Raw genomic sequence first — 20,123 nt, 5'->3', positions numbered from 1 at the left:
CAGGAGAAATTTATTACAAAAGGAAAAAGGGTAATTTAGGAGAAACTTGGCAGATGCCACATTAACCAAGAGATCAATGTTAAGAACATAGTAAGGGAAAAAACTGACATCACATGCTTTCAGATATGACGCACTGAAAAAAACAAAAAAAAACAGAACTTTGCTGGTGTTCCACAGGTTAAGACTCTGCCTTCCATGTTGATGTATGGCAAAATTCAACACAACACTGTAAAGCAATTATCCTCCAATTAAACATAAATAAATTAAAAAACAAAAAAACCGAATCTGCCTTCCAATGCAGGGAACAGAGGTTTGAGCCTGAGCCCATGTGTACCACAGTGAAGACCCAGCACAGGCAGAAACAAAAACAAAACCAACAACAACAATAAAAATCAAAACACCACTAATTCACTTCTGTGGCATTCTGCTTAAAAATGCGTAATCTGAATCTAATCACGAGCAAACATCAGTTCAGTGGCTCAGTCGTGTCCCATTCTTTCCGACCTCATGGACTGCAGTATGCCAGGCTTCCCCGTCTATCACCAGCTCCCAGAACTTACTTAAACTCACATCCATTGAGTCGGTGATGCCATCCAACCATCTCATCCTCTGTCATCCCCTTCTCCTCCCGCCTTCACTCTTTCCCAACATCAGGATCTTTTCCAATGAGTAGTCTTTCCCATTCTATTGTTTTCCTTTATTTCTTTGTATTGATCACTGAGGAAGGCTTTCTTATCTCTCCTTGCTAAGTCTGTGGAACTCTGCATTCTAATGGGTATATCTTTCCTTTTCTCCTTTGCTTTTCTCTTCTGTTCTTTTGACAGCTAATTGTAAGGCTTCCTCAAACGACCATTTTGCCTTTTTGCATTTCTTTTTCTTGGGGATGGTCTTGATCACTGCCTCCTGTACAATGTCATGAACCTCTGTTCATAGTTTTTCAGGCACTCTATCAGATGTAATCCCTTGAATCTGTTTGTCACTTCCACTGTACAGGCATAAGGGATTGATTTAGGTCATACCTAAATGGTTTAGAGGTTTTCCCTACTTTCTTCAATTTAAGTGAATTTGGCAATAAGGTGTTTGTGATCTGAGCCACAGTCAGCTCCCAGTCTGTATACAGCTTCTCCATCTTTGGCTGCAAAGAATATAATCAATCTAATTTTGGTATTGACCATCTGGTGAAGTCCATGTGTAGAGTCTTCTCTTGTGTTGTTGGAAGAGGGTGTTTGCTATGACCAATGCATTCTCTTGGCAAAACTCTATTAGCCTTTGCCCTGCTTCATTCTGTACTCCAAGGCCAAATTTGCCTGTTACTCCAGGTATTTCTTGACTTCCTACTTTCCATCCCCTATAATGAAAAGACATCTTTTTTGGGGTGTTATTTCTAGAAGGTCTTGTAGGTCTCCATAGAACTGTTCAACTTCAGCTTCTTCAGCATTACTGGTTGGGGCATAGACTTGGATTACCGTGATATTGAATGGTTTGCTTGGAAACGAACAGAGATCATTCTGTCATTTTTGAGATTGCATCCAAGTACTGCATTTGAGCAAACATCAAATAAACCCAAATTAAGAGACATTCTAACTAAGGTATATGTACTCTTTGAAAATGTCAGACTGACAAGGTTAAAGAGATAGAATAACTGAATGCAATTCATAATCTAAGATTATGTACTGCATTAAGGACAGTGAATTTTGATCAGTAGATGATAATAATATTGTATCAATGTTAATTTCCAATTTTGATCATGGTACTATAGCTATGCAAGAAGAGGTCTTTGTTTACATCAAATACACACTTTAGTATTTAGGGGTAAAGAGACCTCCGATCTGAAATTACCCTCAAATAATTCAGGGGGGGGAAATCTACATGAGAAGACATAAAGCAAATAAGATAAAATGTTAACATGAGTAAACTAGGTGAAGGGTATATGAGAATACTTTGTACTATTCTTATAACTTTTCTATTGTTTGAAATTATGTCAAGGTATTTTTTAAATTTTAATGAAGCTAACAAGAATGAAGTAGGAAGATGAGATGCTTTCTCATTTTGGAATTGAGCATATTACATGGTTTGACCAACAAATACTACTGAATTTTCTTAGTTGAAAATCAAAATAGAAAATACATTGTTTAGATTGTCTTTTTTTCTGGCCATGGGCAGCACATAAGTTAGTCTTGACAGACAATTTTTCAGTAGCAATTATACTGAGCAGAAGTTAGACTGTCCCTTATAGTCATGATGCACAGTATCTTAGAAAACATGGCCCAGGTAACTCAGCTTTCTGATGGTTCCAACTTTTTAAGGAAGTGATCAAATATCAGAGGCTTTAAATAAACCCTGGATAACTGGATTAAATTTCTGATGAAATGTTCTAACCTACAGTGCAGCTATTTTATACTATCCATTAAGTGAGACATAAACTAGATTTCAAGTGTGCAGAGTGACAAAAATCATTGTTTTGAAATAGCTTCCTTTTATTTTAATCTGCAAATAACATTCAGAGTTTTATAAGTTTCATCAATACCCTGACTTCAAGCCAATAATAGTACTTATACAAGTGCTTCCCCATGGCTCTATAAATACTGCTACCTCTTTTTTTTTTCTTCATTTCTTTATTTCAGTAAGCCAATAATTAAGGCATCCCTTTCTCTTCCACTCCCTGCTACCACTTGGTATAGATGTGGCAGGTCAATTTAAACTCTAAGTTTAGCCAACCACATTTAGTTTTCCAATCTGTTAATCTCCTCTAATTAAGAACTTAGGATCCAATCCAGGAAGCATTGGACAATCTCCAACAAAGGCCCCAATAGTTAATGTAGATTGGATAACCTATCTGAAACCTGAAATTTATTGTAATTTACCCAGATGACTTCATTTTCAAATCAAAACATTTTACAAAAATGTAAAGAAAGAGAAGTAGTGTTCAAAATCACCAATGAAGAAACACACACCCACACAATGGTAGGAAGAGGGGATAAAGGAGTGCAAAGAGGCAAGACAACCAAATCCAAGATGTGATCTAAGATTACAGGCTGGATCAGGAGGAAACAGCTAAAAGGGATTTAGAAGGAGGGGAAGAACAATTGAGAAGATTTTTAAAGGGACAGTATCTTCTGAATCATTAAAAGTCTTCAGTATGATCATTGTATTATAGGTAAGGAGAGGCATGCTGCAATATTTATAGGTAAAACGTCACAGGGCTCAGCAAAAGAAAAGAAAGAGTACTGATGCACAATGTCATTCTTTCATCTTTTCTGTAGGTTTGATTTTTTTCATATAAAATTTGAAGAATTAACCAAATTTAATACATATATTATATTTATACAATTTATATAGTATATATTATATTTATATAATATTATATATCTATAATATACATATCCTGATTTCCATAGCAATTCATTATCAATACTATCCAAGACAGGCCTGATGATTTCAGAAAGTAGTCTCCCTGACATACCTAGATGCCACTATAATAATTTCAGCAGTTTAGACCTAACTGACTAAAGTCAGGCCATAAAATGCATTCATTCAATCATTCATTAAACCAACACTTATTGAGTTGGTAAGTAGAAGATACTGCTCTAAGACTGCAGAACAACAACAAAAAAAAAGACTGCAGAACACAAAGTTGAATGCTGCTCTAAACCTAAGAAGTTTACAATCTAGCTTAAAGGATAATAAAAGCAACCAAAAATCTAAACACATCAATATTCTATAAAGGATTTTATTTTATATTAAGTCATAACAAAAATAGTCATGATGTTGAGAGCTATCATTTAATAGACATCCACTCTGTATGGGATAAATTTAGCAAAATTAAAATTATGTAATCTGCTAAACAACCCTTATGGCAGAAAGTGAAGGGGAACTAAAAAGCCTCTGGATGAACGTGAAGGAGGAGAGTGAAAAAGTTGGCTTAAAGCTCAACATTCAGAAAACTAAGATCATGGCATCTGGTCCCATCAATTCATGGGAAATAGATGGGGAAACAGTGGAAACAGTGGCAGACTTTATTTTTTGGTGCTCCAAAATCACTGCAGATGGTGATTGCAGCCATGAAATTAAAAGACGCAATAAATAAATAAATAAATAAAAGACGCTTACTCCTTGGAAGGAAAGTGATGACCAACCTAGATAGCGTATTAAAAAGCAGAGACATTACTTTGCCAACAAAGGTCCATCTAGTCAAGGCTATGGTTTTCCCAGCGGTCATGTAAGAATGTGAGAGTTGGACTGTGAAGAAAGCTGAGCGCCAAAGAATTGATGCTTTTGAACTGTGATGTTGGAGAAGACACTTGAGAGTCCCTTGGACTGCAAGGAGATCCAACCAGTCCATCCTAAAGGAGATCGGTCCTGGGTGTTCATTGGAAGGACTGATGCTGAAGCTGAAACTCCAATACTTTGGCCACCTCATGCGAAGAGTTGACTCATTGGAAAAGACCCTGATGCTGGGTGGGATTGAGGGCAGGAGAAGAAGGGGACAACAGAGGATGAGATGGCTAGATGGCATCACCGACTCAATGGACATGAATTTGAGTAAACTCCAGCAGTTGGTGATGGACAGGGAGGCCTGGCGTGCTGCGATTCATGGGTTCGCAAAGAGTTGGACACGACTGAGCAACTGAACTGAACTGAAAAAACCCTGTGGATTAGTTATTGCTCCCCCTTTAAAGATAATGAAAACAGTTCTCAGAGAGTTCAATAAATTTTCCCTCAGTCAAGCACCTTCCTTTGGGTACTGTTACAACCACAAAAAACACACAGTTTAAATTTTAAAATGAAAAGTAGTCAAAAGCACTAAATACCTTATCATATCAAAATTTAAATACTCAGGGACCTCCATGGAAGTCCAGTGGTTACATCCCCATGCTTCCAATGCAGGGAGCACAGGTTCCATCCTTAGTAGTGGAACTACTACATCTAAGTAGTGGAATGAGATCCCAGGAGCCAAGTGGCAAAAAATTTAAAAAAAAGAAACTCAAGAAAATTTCAGATTTGGGTTTTCTATTATCAGAGAAGTTATATCTAAAACAACATTAGTTAAACTTATTTCAAGAAGTGGAATAAACAGTTATTAGATTTTCCCCCTTTCTAAAGTAGAATGAATACACAAGATAATAAGTATGAATAAAAATATTTTTCCAAGAAAAAAATATATTCAGATATTTAAGATATTCAAACTTTGTAATAATTAAGTGAGAATGTTCTCATGTGATTCTTATCTAGAAGAAATCATGCTTAAGGTACATAACTTGCAAACAACACTATAACTTATATCCTGTTTCAAGTGTTCATCCTAGTCCACATTTTTCTTTGCAGCTGAGTTTTTTTTAATTTGTTTGTTTTTAATTGATGGATAATTGCTTTACAGTATTGTGTTGGCTTCTGCCAAACAGCAACATGGATCAGTCATAAGTATATATATGTGCCCTCCCTTTTGAACCTCTTACCACCTCCCTCCCCATCCCACCCCTCTAAGTTGTTCCAGAATTTTCCCTGAGTCATAGGGCAAATTCCCATTGACTATATTACATATGATAATGTATGTTTCCATGTCACTCTCTCCACACATCCCACCCTCTCCTCCCCCCCAACACCGTGTCTACAAGTCTATTCTGTGTTTATCTCCATTGTGCAGCTGAATTCTATAATAGAAACTAATCATCAACTGTGAGATTATTTTTCATACTGATGATATTCTAGTCTTTATTATAGAATTATTGATTCTATAAAATACACACATATAAAAAAGGGGGAAAGAGAAATTTATTATTTTCAAGGTTTAAAGTCTTCTTTCTGATACTTCTCATTACAAAAAGCAGAAATGACATTTTTAAAAAGAAAGGCAAGGCTTGGGAGATAGAAAGAAAGTGAATATATTGGTAAAAAAAAAAAAATACATATTTTCTTAAAGGCTCACTTAATATTTTTAGTAGGATAAATTATATTTTTAGATTTAATAATAATACCACTAATTGAGAAATTTCTATGTGTCTAGATATCATAACCAATGTAACATGTATTAAATAATTTGCTTATGTCTATAATAATCTTATGATCCTATGTGTATTTCTGTGTACAAAATTTAAAATTAAACAACAGACAATAATGTTTAAAATAAATAGTTTTGTTACTTAAAAATAACTAATTTCCTAAAATAAGTTTATTATTTAACATCTGGTTCTCTAAAATCATGAAAAGAACCTATGCTTTAATCAAAACCATGTATCACTAAATTATAGACATAATAAAACTATACCATCTCGTCCCTTAAAATTTTTCAAGTTCAGCAAGTCCTGTTTTTAGTTCAAAAAGAAATAAAAGTTAGTACTTAAAACTATGAAGCACAAGAACAGGTTAAAGAATGACACTGTAATCTTCTTTCTCTTGAATAAGCCACTATGGTGGGCAAATCTTGCCATCACATCTTTAAAAACATATTTTTATGACACATTTTGAATACTGAAAGGCATTCCATTATTAAAGTAATTACAACTTGAAGACGATTTCAGACACTAGTAAGGTTTTAACAAAAATTTAACTAACAGTTTCTATTTTGGCTCTTTTTACCTATCTGTTGAGTGATATTCTAGCCAATACATGGAGAGATACACATAAAGAAGGCAGACATCAGAAAACAGTATGAATCTAGCACTATCAAAACACAAACACATTATCAGATGAGCATAAGGATTCAAGACACAAAGCATATGTTCTTTTCTGAGCTCAGAAGAATTCAACAGACTTTTTTTGTAGCCTGAATGAAATTTTCTTCAAGCCTATTTACCCTACTTGGCTTCTGTTCACTCTCATTCTGTTTGGGATCATTCCTAGAAATTACAAAATGGACATGAGTCTTGAATCACTGGGAATGTTCATGTTCCAGTGATAAATGAATGAGTTGACTGTGTGTGAGCTGGCTTAGTGAGAATTCAGCCCTGAAATCAGTCTCATCATCCCTGGGCAAAATGCTATGTTACAATTTCTGGATACGCAAACCAGAAGCCCCATGTGTGCCTTTGAGCGTGTGAATAAACATTGATGAATGAGCACACATCTTTGATAGTTTTTGCCAGCACATGACATAAGGAGGAAAATAAGGACCATGTGTTGTTGAATCATAAAGCTACATTCATAAGTTTTATATGATCACCTTATATGCTAAGATTATCTTCTTCCAATATATATATGTTTGTGGGGTTTTCTTTTGTTGTTGTTGTTTTTAAAGCTGATATCCCTTTGTGGATACTTTTACCACTCACTCTGAATTTTTTCCTCCCCGATGGTCTGTTATATTCAGACGTCTGGGACTCCTTGCCCGGGACTATGTAAGACTATCATAGGACGTCCCAGTGGTCTAGTAAGAATTCTGAGCTTCAACTGCACAGGTTAAAGGTTCAGTTCCCTTGTCAGAGAACTAAGATTTTACATGCCATGTGGTGTGGTCAAAAAATTAAAAACAAAAACAAAACACAAAAAAACTATCACTATGCCTCCCCCTACCCCTAATAACCATCAAGATCACTATAGGATGTCACTAAAATTTGCAGCATGTTGCTGCTATAAGTCATAGAAAGTTACTTTATAACTAGACTTAAGAAAAGTTTATCACTTTATCAATGATTTAACCAAGTGAAACAAAGTTGTAGATAATCTTGCAGAGACAAATCTTTAGTAACCCTGTTATCTTTCATTTCTAGTAGCTTAAGGAGTTTTTAAGAGAAACAAGGTAACTCAATTGTATCTAATTTGGTACTTTTGAACCCTCACTAGTATATGTAACAATGTACAAATGAAGGAAATAGTTTTCAAAGGTACCAAGTAAATTTCCCTAGGGGGTGTTTTGCTCTATCTTGGAAATTTTTTTGGTTTGCTTTTTTCCCCCTCAAAGTATATACCACAATTTGTAATTTATTAATTTGTCTTTTTTTTTTTTTTTTGCCCTCAATCTCCTTGAGGGCAAAGATCACTTTGGACTTATACACCATTGTAGCCCAGCATTCCGTATGGGCTAAAAAAGTATTGACTGAATGTTAGTAATACTGTTTCTCAAGAAAGAAGACTCATTGAGCATTAACTGTGTGCCAGGCAATGATGGCACTAAATATTTCAAATATCACTGTCATGTAAATCAAGATCACATATGAAACGTGATTCATTTATGATTTGATTCTCCTTTTAAAACATGTTTCAAAAAGACTAATCAGTATAGCTACACGCCATTATCTTGTCCTTCTCTTAGTGAGACATGTCCTATTTCCCCTCATTCCATACCCCCCTGCCCCCTCAACCACTTCTTCTTTTATCAGCATCATCAAGGAAGGAAGGAAATAGTGAAGAGCAGGGCTGCCGGCCCAGAAGCTAGCAGGAAGATCAGTTCGTTTTCTTTTTTCTTTTCTAAATCATTTGTAGACAATTTCCTGGTTTAATATCCCCTGATATTTCTTAGTATTTGTTCAAAATATAATACTTTGATATTTTATAACCAAATAGCTAGAAAATGCTTCTAACCAGTCAAGAAATTACAGAATGTATAAACGCAGTTCACTCTCAGGGATACCCACACTTTTTATGCTGACAGGATTTTAGATTTTCAGATAAGTTGCAAAAATAGTAAAGAGTTCTTATATAAACTTTACCCAACCCTGTCAGTGTTACTTTCTTACATAATCATGGTTCTGTTTCGACCCTATCATACTGTCCCTGTGGTCATTTAGTGATGCTGAATATGTTTTGTTTGTCCCTTCAGGTCCCCACTCCATCTTCTACACCCTCTTATAAGACACAGGAGGCTGACCAAGATATATCTCATTAGTAGGCTCCCTTTCTCCTTTTGGGTTCTGACTGGGATAAACCAATGAAAGCAGCAAGAAACTGGAGGGCAGAGTATTTATTTCCATACCCACCTCCCCAGGACTTTCTTGCTGAAGAAAGATCCCATTACCATAGGCCACACAATAGAACAGTCCTGTTCTATTTAGTGACTTTCTGCTCCCAAGCCCTTATCCCCTCAGGCCTAGGAGTGGCAATGTGTCTGCTGTCCTTAGCCCTGGGATGCTTTGTCATCCCTTGATTTTTCTTAATCCTGCCCTCACCCTTAAAAAAAAAACAAAAAAACTTTTTCTTAAATTCTCCCCAATATTTCCAACTAACTAAGCAACCTGATTTTCTCCAGAGACAATGACTGACAACCTAACCAAAGTGATGTTACCTAGAATTGACTTTCTCTAAGAGTATATATCCTTCTACTCCAAAGCATAAAGTTATGATAATTTACATAAAGGTTTCTGCCAAGAAGAGTTCCAAACCATGCCACTCATAAGTACACGTTCATGAAACCCGGCCTGAAATCATCTCATATGTTAACCCTTCTCAAGACTCAAGCGAACAATTAAAGCACAGCTAATAAGCTGTCACCTATAAAAATAATTCCAGCGAGTTAAGGCAGAAACGTTGCCTTCCAGTACCAGTAAGGAAGGAGTTTGTGCTGAGTACCCCAACCTCATCCCCCAGTCATTTGATACCCATTCTGGCCATGAGAATACTTTGGACAGAAACTGTGCTTTCAGCTAGAAGAAAATGCTCTCTTTAGTCAGGAACGTGAGATCACTATTTATAATTCTAAATATTGAATTATAACAGCATGAATACAGATTACCAATTCAAATAGACTGTTTAAAGATTAGAGGTGTAAAAAATAAATATATAAATAAAGATGAGAGGTGTGAGATGCAACAGGCAATTTTAACCCATAACTAGATTCAGGATTTAGTTAGCAGGTTCACAGTAGGATGAGACAAGCTTTCCAGTTTCCTTAGTCAGACTCTTCATTTACCCAACTACTTTCTAATAGATTATGAAGATGAAAATCAATCAGGATACTTATAGGTAGTATCCACCCTGACCAAGAGCAAGGGACTGAAGAGATTTTAAGACTTTAGAGGCCAGAGTCCAAGGAAGAAGAGTAGAACTCAGACATAAGGCCAAAAGCAAAACTGTAACCTGAATATTCCCATCACTGACCCTGAGTAGAAGTCGACTGTAAAGTCAAGTCCTTACCCATAAAATCCTAAATGGAAAGTTTTACTTTTCCTCCACCCTCCCTCCCAAAATGTAGATTTAGTTTTCTTAACATCTCCTTTAGGGCTACATAATATTCTACGCTTGAACTGGTCCGGTCCGGGTGCTGCCTCCAGCTGTGCTAGGAGGTCAAGGCAAGTTGGAGGCCTCAGTTGGACAGGAGGGAGTGGCAGCATCCAGGGAACAACATGCCGACTGCCAAGCAACTAGCTGACATTGGCTGCAAGACCTTCGTCACCTCCATGATGGTCCTCGTGTGTACGGGGGCTACTTTTGCAGTGTCCGAGCCTACCACTATTTCTAGTGGCACAGCTCCCAGCGCCAGGCTGCAGAAGAACAGAAGATCTGGGAGCCCTGTAGGATGGACGGGCTTTTTTCCTTGAGCAGAGAGGCCCAAGGCCTGATGTGGAAAGACTGCACCTGTAATCATTTCTGAGTCCAGCGGACCAGGGCCTTAACGGCTTTTGAACTCTGCTGGGAAAAAGTGCCCATGTTTTCTCTGGTACAACCAGTTTGGAGAGGCTATCGAATCAAAACAGGAATGGAAGGGTGAGGCACACTTAACAGGCATTAAATAATTTGCCATTACAAAAAAAAAATTCTATACTTGCTCAACTGTATTTTACACATATCAAGCTGAAACCTGAAAGTATCTTAGCATTTCTTCTGTGGTGCAGAGAAACAAAGCTTTCTTTGGAGAAGAACAAAAAAGTATGCCCAACAGAAAATTAAAGAAAACCTTTTAAAATGTCAACACCAGAAAATCATTAATTTTTTCTTTCTGGAGCATTTCCTTACTCTTGTACAACAACTGATAACTACAGAGGAAGTGAGCAACAATTTGGTTCTGCTTGTTGTGGCACATGAATATCAGCCACACACAGGCACTTATTTCTTTTTAAAAGTCAGAGTTCATTGCCACGATTCAAAAAAGCAATACACAGTATATTTACTTCTGAAATTTATTTCAGGTAACAGGACACCCACAGACTAACAAAATAAACAGAATTCAAGAGTATTCCCAAGGCCCAATTCTACCTCAAAGCAAAGGGAGGTGATGACTTGGCTACCAGGGTTAGACCATATTAGTTTGTCCATACAGTTTCCTTCCTTTTTTTCAGTGCCCCCTTCCCACCCACCCTCAACCTGCGCCCCCCACCTGCCTCCCCACCTCCCCACCCACCCCCCCACACACACAAATCTGAGAGGCATTTATAACAGCAAGACTAAAACTATTTCTCACTTGAAGATTTTAAGACAAAATACCTGAGATGGATATACCCAATAGAGCAAGTGTGAAAAGAGAATGAGATATACATTTAGAGATTTTAATGATATTCTTCTATAATTTGGGGAGGAGAAAAAATTAAAAGGAGGCAGGTGGATCAATGTGCAGAAGAAAAAGAGAGAAGGGTTTACTTTACCTTGAAAATAACCAGCATTCTATTTGTCTAAGCCCAGTGAGAATTTGTGCCAAGCAATTTCATTCATTTCACAGTGTCTAGCTCACAACTGACTGTGTGGTAAATATTCAATAAATACTTGTTGGTTGATGAAAAATGTACATGGCAATGCTGTGTACACACAGGAAACAGAAACTTGAAGTGGTCAGACAAATTAGAAAGCAATGCAAGGTTTGGTTCTGCATGTCAATAGCATTTTCAAGGTACACAACTGAGGAAACAGATGAGAAAAAAAATGTGCCACATCCATAGTTCAAACATGTTCTTTCTCTTGAGTGCCAACACTTTATTTGCAAAAGAAAAACTAAGATTAGTATAAGATATTTTTAATTATATATACACAATATAATTTTAAAGACTAGTCATTTTATTGCTTAATGTCTTCTTGAATTAAACAGGTTGCCTGCTCAAGATTCTTACATTCAGAATAGCAACATACTAGCTGAAACCTTTAACACATAAGCACCTATTTACTAGACTAAAGCTAGCCTTGAACTTTTAGTAATGTATATGATTTTAAAGTAACCCTGCTAAATACCAGACAAAGCTCATAACACAGACTGCTAGCTTATAACTGAATTAGGTAACTACTAAATACTCATTAGGCAAATTACTGAAAATAAAGGAAACATACTCATTCCTACAGCTTCATGAATGCCAAAATTAAAGATGATATAATGAGAATTTGGGATTAAGCAATTGTAATTTGGCTGTAAAATCTCAATGGCTTACACATTTTAAATTGAAATAAAACCTCTAAGCATCTTTTCCTTTAGAAAAATCACACATTATAAAATAGTGTCTAATGGAAGGTCTATTAAAACTACAATGGATCATAGCTGTCAACTTTAAACAGTGTCTTTCTCCTTAAGAGCTTAAGTTTACACACTGGTGCAACACCACAAATGCAGATGCTACAAAGAGGGCTACAAAAAAAGCCACAAATTTTATTCACAACACTTTGCATATAAAGTTTTCCTTCTGCAGACTTGTGTGGAGTTGAAAATAAAGGATGCTGATATGCATATTATGTAGCATATAAAAAGAGAGAAAGAAAGAGAAAGAGAGAGAAAACACTTTAGTTGAGGGAAAATTCATTTATCTACTGAAAATCTGGGAGAACTCACATCCACTGTACTCCAAATTTACCCCTCAGTGACAGAAAAATACTATATGAAATGGAAAAAAATTAAATATGATTTAATCAATAGCTGATTACCTTTAAAACTTTGGGCTTCTTTTCCCTCTGGGGCCTCTTGTTTTCCTTTACAACCTAAAAAAAATCAAATTGCAAAATGAGCCTCCGTTTAAGAGAAAAAAAAATTAGCTCCCACCCCCCCCAAATTTTTTTGGCTATTTCTCTATAAAACTACTTATCCCATCTAAAATCATCAACATGTTTGCTAGGCAGAACCTAAAGAGCTTATGTAAAATGTATACTTTAAAAGTCACTGAAAAAAAAGCCTTGCATAAAGATGAAGTAGGGAAATACCCTTTTTTCCCCTTAAAGTCTGTCTTAATTAGCCTCTGCATTCTTCACAGCGAAGCCCACGAGGTAGCCATCTTGCTTGCTTCTGCAGAGGAAGCCTCTACAGTGGAACAGTTCTGCAAACTGCTTTTTGGTATTATTATCATGGTGTTTAAAGGCAGCCCTGGCCTGCCAGCACTGTAGACGTGCTGGGCATGCCTTTTGCAAAAACAGCCCCACAAAGAGTGCAGCCAATGGCAATGCAGAGCTTAGCAACTCCAAAGTGATCTTCTCTGCCTAGCCTTCCTAGACAAAGGATCTCCTGTGCGGCTCCGCTCTCACCACAGGACACAGGCAGCCACAAGCTGCGACATGGAGTTCGCTGCAGAGGATCTGGTCGCGCCGAAATCACAGGAGGCTTCAGCAAAAACAATGCACACAAATCCCCCAGGTCTCCACCATCGGATCGATGGCGGAGTCTCCCTGATTAGTAACCTCTTGGCGGCTCCGAGGGCAGGTCTGCGCGGGGGGGTTGGGGTGTGGGGGGGTGCACGGCCCTGCCTCCAACATACAGGAGATATAACTGAGCCGAGGGGGGCATTTGGGCTTGCTGAAACTCTGGAAGGTATTGTGCATTTTTACTTTATAAGGCAAGGCTAAATATTGGCGATATTTAAGGCAGGGAGGTTATGTGAGGACACCGTAGGCTCAGCTGTTGGGCTGCGTGTCTCATTCCTCGGGAACCACACCTCTCTGCAGCCGGCGCTTTGCCCAGAAACACAGCAATTTGATTTCTGTCAATAAATGTCCAATGACAAAGGCAGATTAAAAAAGAATAATAAAGCCGCTTAAAAGGAAAAGGACAGGATGAGGACAAGGAAAGGGGGAGGAGTTTTCAGAATACACTTGCCACTCTGAGTGGCTGGCGATTTCAAAAAGCTTTCTCTCTCTTGCTCTGGATGTTTCTGATGACCTTCATTTCCCCCAAGAAATTTGTCGCTTCCAGAAAGTGGAATCATACTTTTGGGACATAAGAAGCACCTTTGGCTCCTCTACCTTCCAAGATCTTCAACTGTCACCGAGCATCTCTCCGCAAAGCTGCCAAGCAGGTCCCCACGTGGAGCCTGTCTGTGCACGGGCTGATGATCAGACACGGCCACTTGGTTCCCAGGGGCTGGGAGCTGAGCCAGAGGTGAACAAGCAGCCACCCACACGCAGCACACCTGGACGCCCCCCACCTCCCATGCCCAGTGGGTGGCAGGCACTGGGAGGGCAAGGCACCGCGGTTGGAACTTGCCAGACTCTGGGAATGACAGAGCCAGAGGAGGCTAGCCCCTCCCTTCAGCCCCCTGGACCAGTAATAACGGCAATAGACAAAGAACCAGGACAGCTGTTGGAGCTGGCAGGTCTCAAGGTCACTGCCAAAATTCGGTGCAGAGGCCACTCACAGGGCCATCACAGCTACCTTGACAGCTGCACAGATCTTGGGAAGACAGCGTCAGCCCCATCCTCACAGGGCCAAAGTCTCAGCAGCACATTTGGGGGATTGGCAGGAGGGCCTCTCTGGCTGCTCAGCCAAAGATGGGTTTTCCACTTGCAGTTGGATTCAGAACAGATTCCCACAACCAGAAATCAGGAACAGAGTGAGGGCCGGAAAGCCTGTATTTCATCACCCTTGATTCCTAGCCTTTCGGTTTGCCACAAAAGCACGCTTTTCTTGTTGGAATGGGAAATCCAACATGCATTGTTTTCCCGCTCTAAACTACCTCTCCTCCACCCATCCACCCTCAAAAAATTTTAACAAATGTAAGAAGCAAGCAAAACCAGTGGATTGTAACCTAACCACGTTCACCACGGCAACTTCAAGCACACTGAGCCCACACTAAAAAGCTCTCTGTGGGGAATGAAGCAAACATGAAACGGGTCAAAAACAGGACCAAATACAACAGGATTTGAAAATGGGTGCAAAACCTTTTAGCCCTGTTTCTTTCTCTTTGGAGGCTTGTGTGTGTGTGGTAAAATATAGAAAACAAAAAAATTTACATTTTTACCATTTTAAAGTGTATAATTTAGTAGCATTAAGTATATTCACAATATTATGCAAGTATCACCACTTTCCATTTCCAGAACTTTTTCATCATCCCAAGCAGACACTCTGTACATATAAAGTTACTCCCCACTCCCTAACTTCTGTTAACTTTCTGTTCTACTTTGTCTCTATACATTTGCCTGCTCTAGGTACCTCATATAAGTAGTATCAAGCAATATTTGTTCTGTTGTGAATAACAATGGGTATGCAAGTGTCTGTCTGAGTCCCTGCTCTCAATTTTTTTGAGTATATACCTAGGAGTAGAAATAGTGGATCATATGAAAATTTTGATTAATTTTTGGGTGAGGAAATACCAAACCATTTTCTGCAGCCAAGCCACTTTTTTGGTTTGTTTGTTTGTTTTGCCATGTTACACTCCCATCAACAATACATGCAAGGATAGCCCTACATTTCTTAAAGTGTTTTCCATTTCAATTAAAGATTATGTCTCTCCCTATGAATACCTGGATAAAAAATTTTAAAAGCATGAACATTTTCCCAGGTTGATTGCTCACTGTTTAGTAAAGTGGCCATGATATATTAAGATATATATATATATATATATATATATTTTTTTTTTTTCCCCCTTACCATATGGCTTATGGGATCTTAGTTCCCTGACCAGGGATTGAACCTGGGCAGTGAAAACAGAGTCCTAACCACTGTATTACCAGGAAATTCCCATAATTATATATTTTAAATAATTTCATTACCTGTGTGATCCATTATGTTTGCCTCAAAATAAAATAAAATCAGGATCATGGTGTTAGGCCTACTAAATATCCATACTGGTGAGAAGTTCATTTTTTTTTAAAGCCCCATGGGCAGGCGTTTTCACTGTATGGGATACTCATGAAACTGCATAATATTGCACTTGGTAACCTAAGCAAAACAAACATCAAAGGTCTATGTGCAGTGTTCTGTAAAATGAATTAATAAATAAAGCCAAAGTTCGTCCCAGCTAATGAGAGTTAATGGAAGTGATCACAGCTAGCATTAACTCCAAATATCCAACTGATACTACACCATGAAAATCTGTACTTGTTTGAATACAGAATACATTGGTAGCCTCTATTGGTTGTGACCATCTGTTCTAAATCCTACACTTAGCAATTTATCTGTCTCAGCTCAAGGCTTAGGTGATAGTGAGATTTGATGGAGAAAATAATCAGAAATTATTAGCCGAGAAAGTGGAGGTCAAGAGAGCCATTTCCACTCTCTTATTATTCAGAGCAAAATGCATACAACTAGATTTTATTGAATGATAAATTTAGAAACTAAGAAACATGATGTTGTAGTCCTACTTACTCAGAACTTATTTTTGTTACTTAAGCCTATTTGTTTATTTCAACCTAATCCTAACCACAAGGAACTCATTGCATGAGTTGATATTTAATTTTGTAATTAACTCAAGTGTACTAAGTTCTTTCAAATATTACAAAATAGTTCTATCTCTTTTCTCTTAAAAAAATCACATAATTGGGACTTCCCTTGTGGTCCAGTGGGAAAAACTCTGTGCTCTCAATGCTGGGTACCTGGATTCAATCTCTGGTCTGGGAACTAGATCCTGTATGCTGCAACTGAGACCCGGAGCAGCCAAATAATAAATATTTAAACCCTTGTCCCCCACCCCTCCAAAAATCACATGATTACAGGGATAAAAAAAGAATAACAGGGACTTTCACGGTGGTCCAGTGGTTAAGAATCTGCCTTGCAGGCTAACAAACACATGAAAAGATGCTCAACATCACTCATTATCAGAGAAATGCAAATCAAATCTTCAATGAGGTACCATTACACGCCAGTCAGAATGGCTGCTATCCAAAAGTCTACAAGGAATAAGTGCTGCAGAGGGTGTGGAGAAAAGGGAACCCTCTTACACTCTTGGTGGGAATGCAAACTAGTACAGCCACTATGGAGAACAGTGTGGAGATTCCTTAAAAAACTGGAAATAGAACTGCCATATGACCCAGCAATCCCACTGCTGGGCATACACACCGAGGAAACCAGATCTGAAAGAGACACGTGCACCCCAATGTTCATCGCAGCCAGCACTGTTTATAATAGCCAGGACATGGAAGCAACCTAGATGCCCATCAGCAGACGAATGGATAAGGAAGCTGTGGTACATATACACCATGGAATATTACTCAGCCATTAAAAAGAATTCATTTGAATCAGTTCTAATGAGATGGATGAAACTGGAGCCCATTATACAGAGTGAAGTAAGCCAGAAAGATAAACACCAATACAGTATACTAACACATATATATGGAATTTAGAAAGATGGTAACAATAACCCTATATGCAAAACAGAAAAAGAGACACAGATGTACAGAACAGACTTTTAGATTCTGTGGGAGAAGGCGAGGGTGGGATGTTCTGAGAGAATAGCATTGAAACAAGTATACTATCAAGGGTGAAACAGATCACCAGCCCAGGTTGGATGCATGAGACAAGTGCTCGGGGCTGGTGCACTGGGAAGACCCAGAGGGATGGGATGGGGAGGGAGGCGGGAGGGGGGATCGGGATGGGGAACACATGTAAATCCATGGCTGATTCATGTCAATGTATGGCAAAAACCACTACAATATTGTAAAGTAATTAGCCTCCAACTAATAAAAATAAATGGAAAAAAAACAAAAAAAAAGAATCTGCCTTGCAATGCAGGGGACACAGGTTCCCACATGCCAGGGGGGAACTAAGCCTACACACCACAACTAAAAGCCTCCATACGCGCCTCAGTGAAGACCACATGTACAGCAACTAGGACTCAGCACAGCCAAATAAATAAGTAAACAAAATCAGAGAAAATTTAGGTCATAGATAAATCTAAGAGGTGAGACCCAGAGAAGTGAAATTACCTAACTCAGGTTACATAGCAAGTTAGAACTTGAGCCTGAATCTAACCATCTTACACAGCTCTCTCTATAACTTCTCATTTTCAGTACTCAACAGTAGACCTTTATAAATATCTCAAAATAACCTTAAAGGAACTGTCTTCAAAACCATACCCTTCAGGACAAGAATATTGAATCATTATGTTGTACACCTGAAACCAATACTCTAAATAAACTATTTTTAAAATAATAAATATTTAAATAAACTATTTTTTAAAAAAAGAACCCTCACATGCATCATTTCTAGCATAGAACAGCAGCTCAAGAAAGTATTTTAGGGGCTTCCCTGGTAGCCTCAGTGGTAAAGAATCCTCCCACCAATGCAGGAGACATGGGCTCAATCCCTAGTCCGGGAGGATCCCACATGCCACGGAGCACCCAAGCCCATGTGCCACAACAACTGAGCTTGTGCTCCAGAGCCCGGGTGCTGCAAGTACTGAAGCCCCTGTGCCCTAGAGCTCCTGCTCCACAACAGAAGTCTCTTCAATGAGAAGCCTGTGCATGGCAAGTAGAGAAAAGCCCATGCAGCAATGAAGACCCAGGGTAGCCAAACAAATAAATTAAATAATTAAAAAAATTTTTAATTAGTATTTTAAATTAACATTACATCAGATGTGCTTTTTAAAAATGTATTCTGTGCCCTCAGAGATAAATCTATGAATAATTTCAAAATCCTACTTCTATTTCTAAACATAAGCAATTCTGTACCCATAAGAAACTAGACATACAAATACTGCATAGGAGGAGTCTTCTAAATTAATCTCAAGAGTTATTCACTATTCCTCAACATTGACACCTCTGCAGCACAAAATCCTTCTAATATAAGCCATTGTCTCATCTCCCATGAAATCATTTTATATTTCTTTTCTTATGTACTGTTGGAGACTCATGGCTTTTGCAGCGAAACCTTGGTAAGATATTCCAAGTACCATCTTCTGTAAATTTTCAACCAACAAGAATAAAAAAAGAGCAGCTCATACTTTAACAATTATAATGGAGATCTTAAAATCAGTTTGATTTTATTTCATGTGTGCTAAAAGAACCTGAACAGCTAACACTGGAGATCTTCCTGGATTACTGAGTCAGTCTCCTGGCACAGTCTTTCTCTGTGCCTTCCTCCCCCAGTTCCTTCTCTGATGCTTTATCTACAGTAGCCCTTTTCTTCTCTAAGGGGCCAGGTCTGCCTAATATCCAACCCCATTCTCTCTAGCAGTCCTGCTTAGTGCTGGTAAAAATAACTGCTCTTCAATAGCTAGAACTAAGGAACAAGTGAACAAAAAATGATCTTCTGCAGTTGCCAAGCGAGCGCAGTTGACAATGAGGTGAACTATAATGCCCGAGACTAAATGGGGCTGAAATATCACCTCGCCCCAATTTCTTCTCATCAATTCTTCATACTAACTTAAAACTGACAATCCTACTCCCTTTATTACAGTATAGATCCATAATTTGAACAGAGAAATCCAATAACATCATCTTTTTTTTGTCATATTCTTTTTTTGTCAAAAGCAAATCACAAAGGATGCTGTGATTTAGAAAAAAATTTCCCCCTTTGTGAATGATATGTTGAAGTTTCCTTCTTATTATTGCTAGTCTGTCCTATATTTTATAATTAATATCATTTATTTATTTGTTTTTTGCAGTGTATCTTAGGCCAGGTGGTATATGAATAGAGTAATGCTTTCCATCCACTCATTCCTCTTAGCCTGTGTTTCAATATCCCAAAGTTTAATTAACAGAACAGGGAAGCTGCCCTGAACTGAACTCAACACTCTGGAAATCTTTTTTGTTTCTTTGTTTTTAAAGGAAGTTCTGTACCTTTGGGCTCCTTCTCTACATCATGCAAGAAAGCTGAAAGTTGACTCTAGAGAGCATTATACCCTCAGTTTTTGATCTAACAGCAAAATCTTAAAAATATTTTGTTTCACTGAGAAGCCCAAAGCATTTATGCACATACAACTTGTTTTTTAAAAAGTCAGACCTAGGTGTCTCCTAAATTTAGGAAAATCAAGATCATTTGTTAATTCATGTTTTTACAATGAAATTCCCCTATTTAATAACCAAAAATCCTTAAAAGAATAGTGTTGTTTTTAAAACAGCTGTTGGGCACTCTCAAT

General features: G+C 38.0%; 1 protein-coding gene and 1 non-coding gene across 3 annotated transcripts in view; both read right to left on the bottom strand.

Moving 5' to 3' along the window:
• TET1 (tet methylcytosine dioxygenase 1) overlaps positions 1 to 20,123 on the bottom strand; it is a 136,584-nt gene that overhangs the window by 80,370 nt on the left and 36,091 nt on the right. For both annotated transcript variants that reach the window (XM_043926402.1, XM_043926403.1), the window contains exon 3: positions 12,769 to 12,822. In XM_043926402.1, coding sequence (XP_043782337.1) covers positions 12,769 to 12,822 — 54 coding nt within the window. The remainder of the gene's footprint in view (positions 1 to 12,768; positions 12,823 to 20,123) is intronic.
• Positions 19,652 to 19,785, bottom strand: LOC122709752. The gene has a single exon (XR_006345714.1). It is a non-coding gene; the product is annotated as a small nucleolar RNA SNORA36 family (small nucleolar RNA).

The sequence above is a fragment of the Cervus elaphus genome, chromosome 15 (assembly GCF_910594005.1).
Source record: "Cervus elaphus chromosome 15, mCerEla1.1, whole genome shotgun sequence".
Classification (NCBI taxonomy): domain Eukaryota; kingdom Metazoa; phylum Chordata; class Mammalia; order Artiodactyla; family Cervidae; genus Cervus; species Cervus elaphus.
Note: the sequence above shows the minus strand (reverse complement) of the source record. Positions and strands in the feature narration are given on the sequence as shown.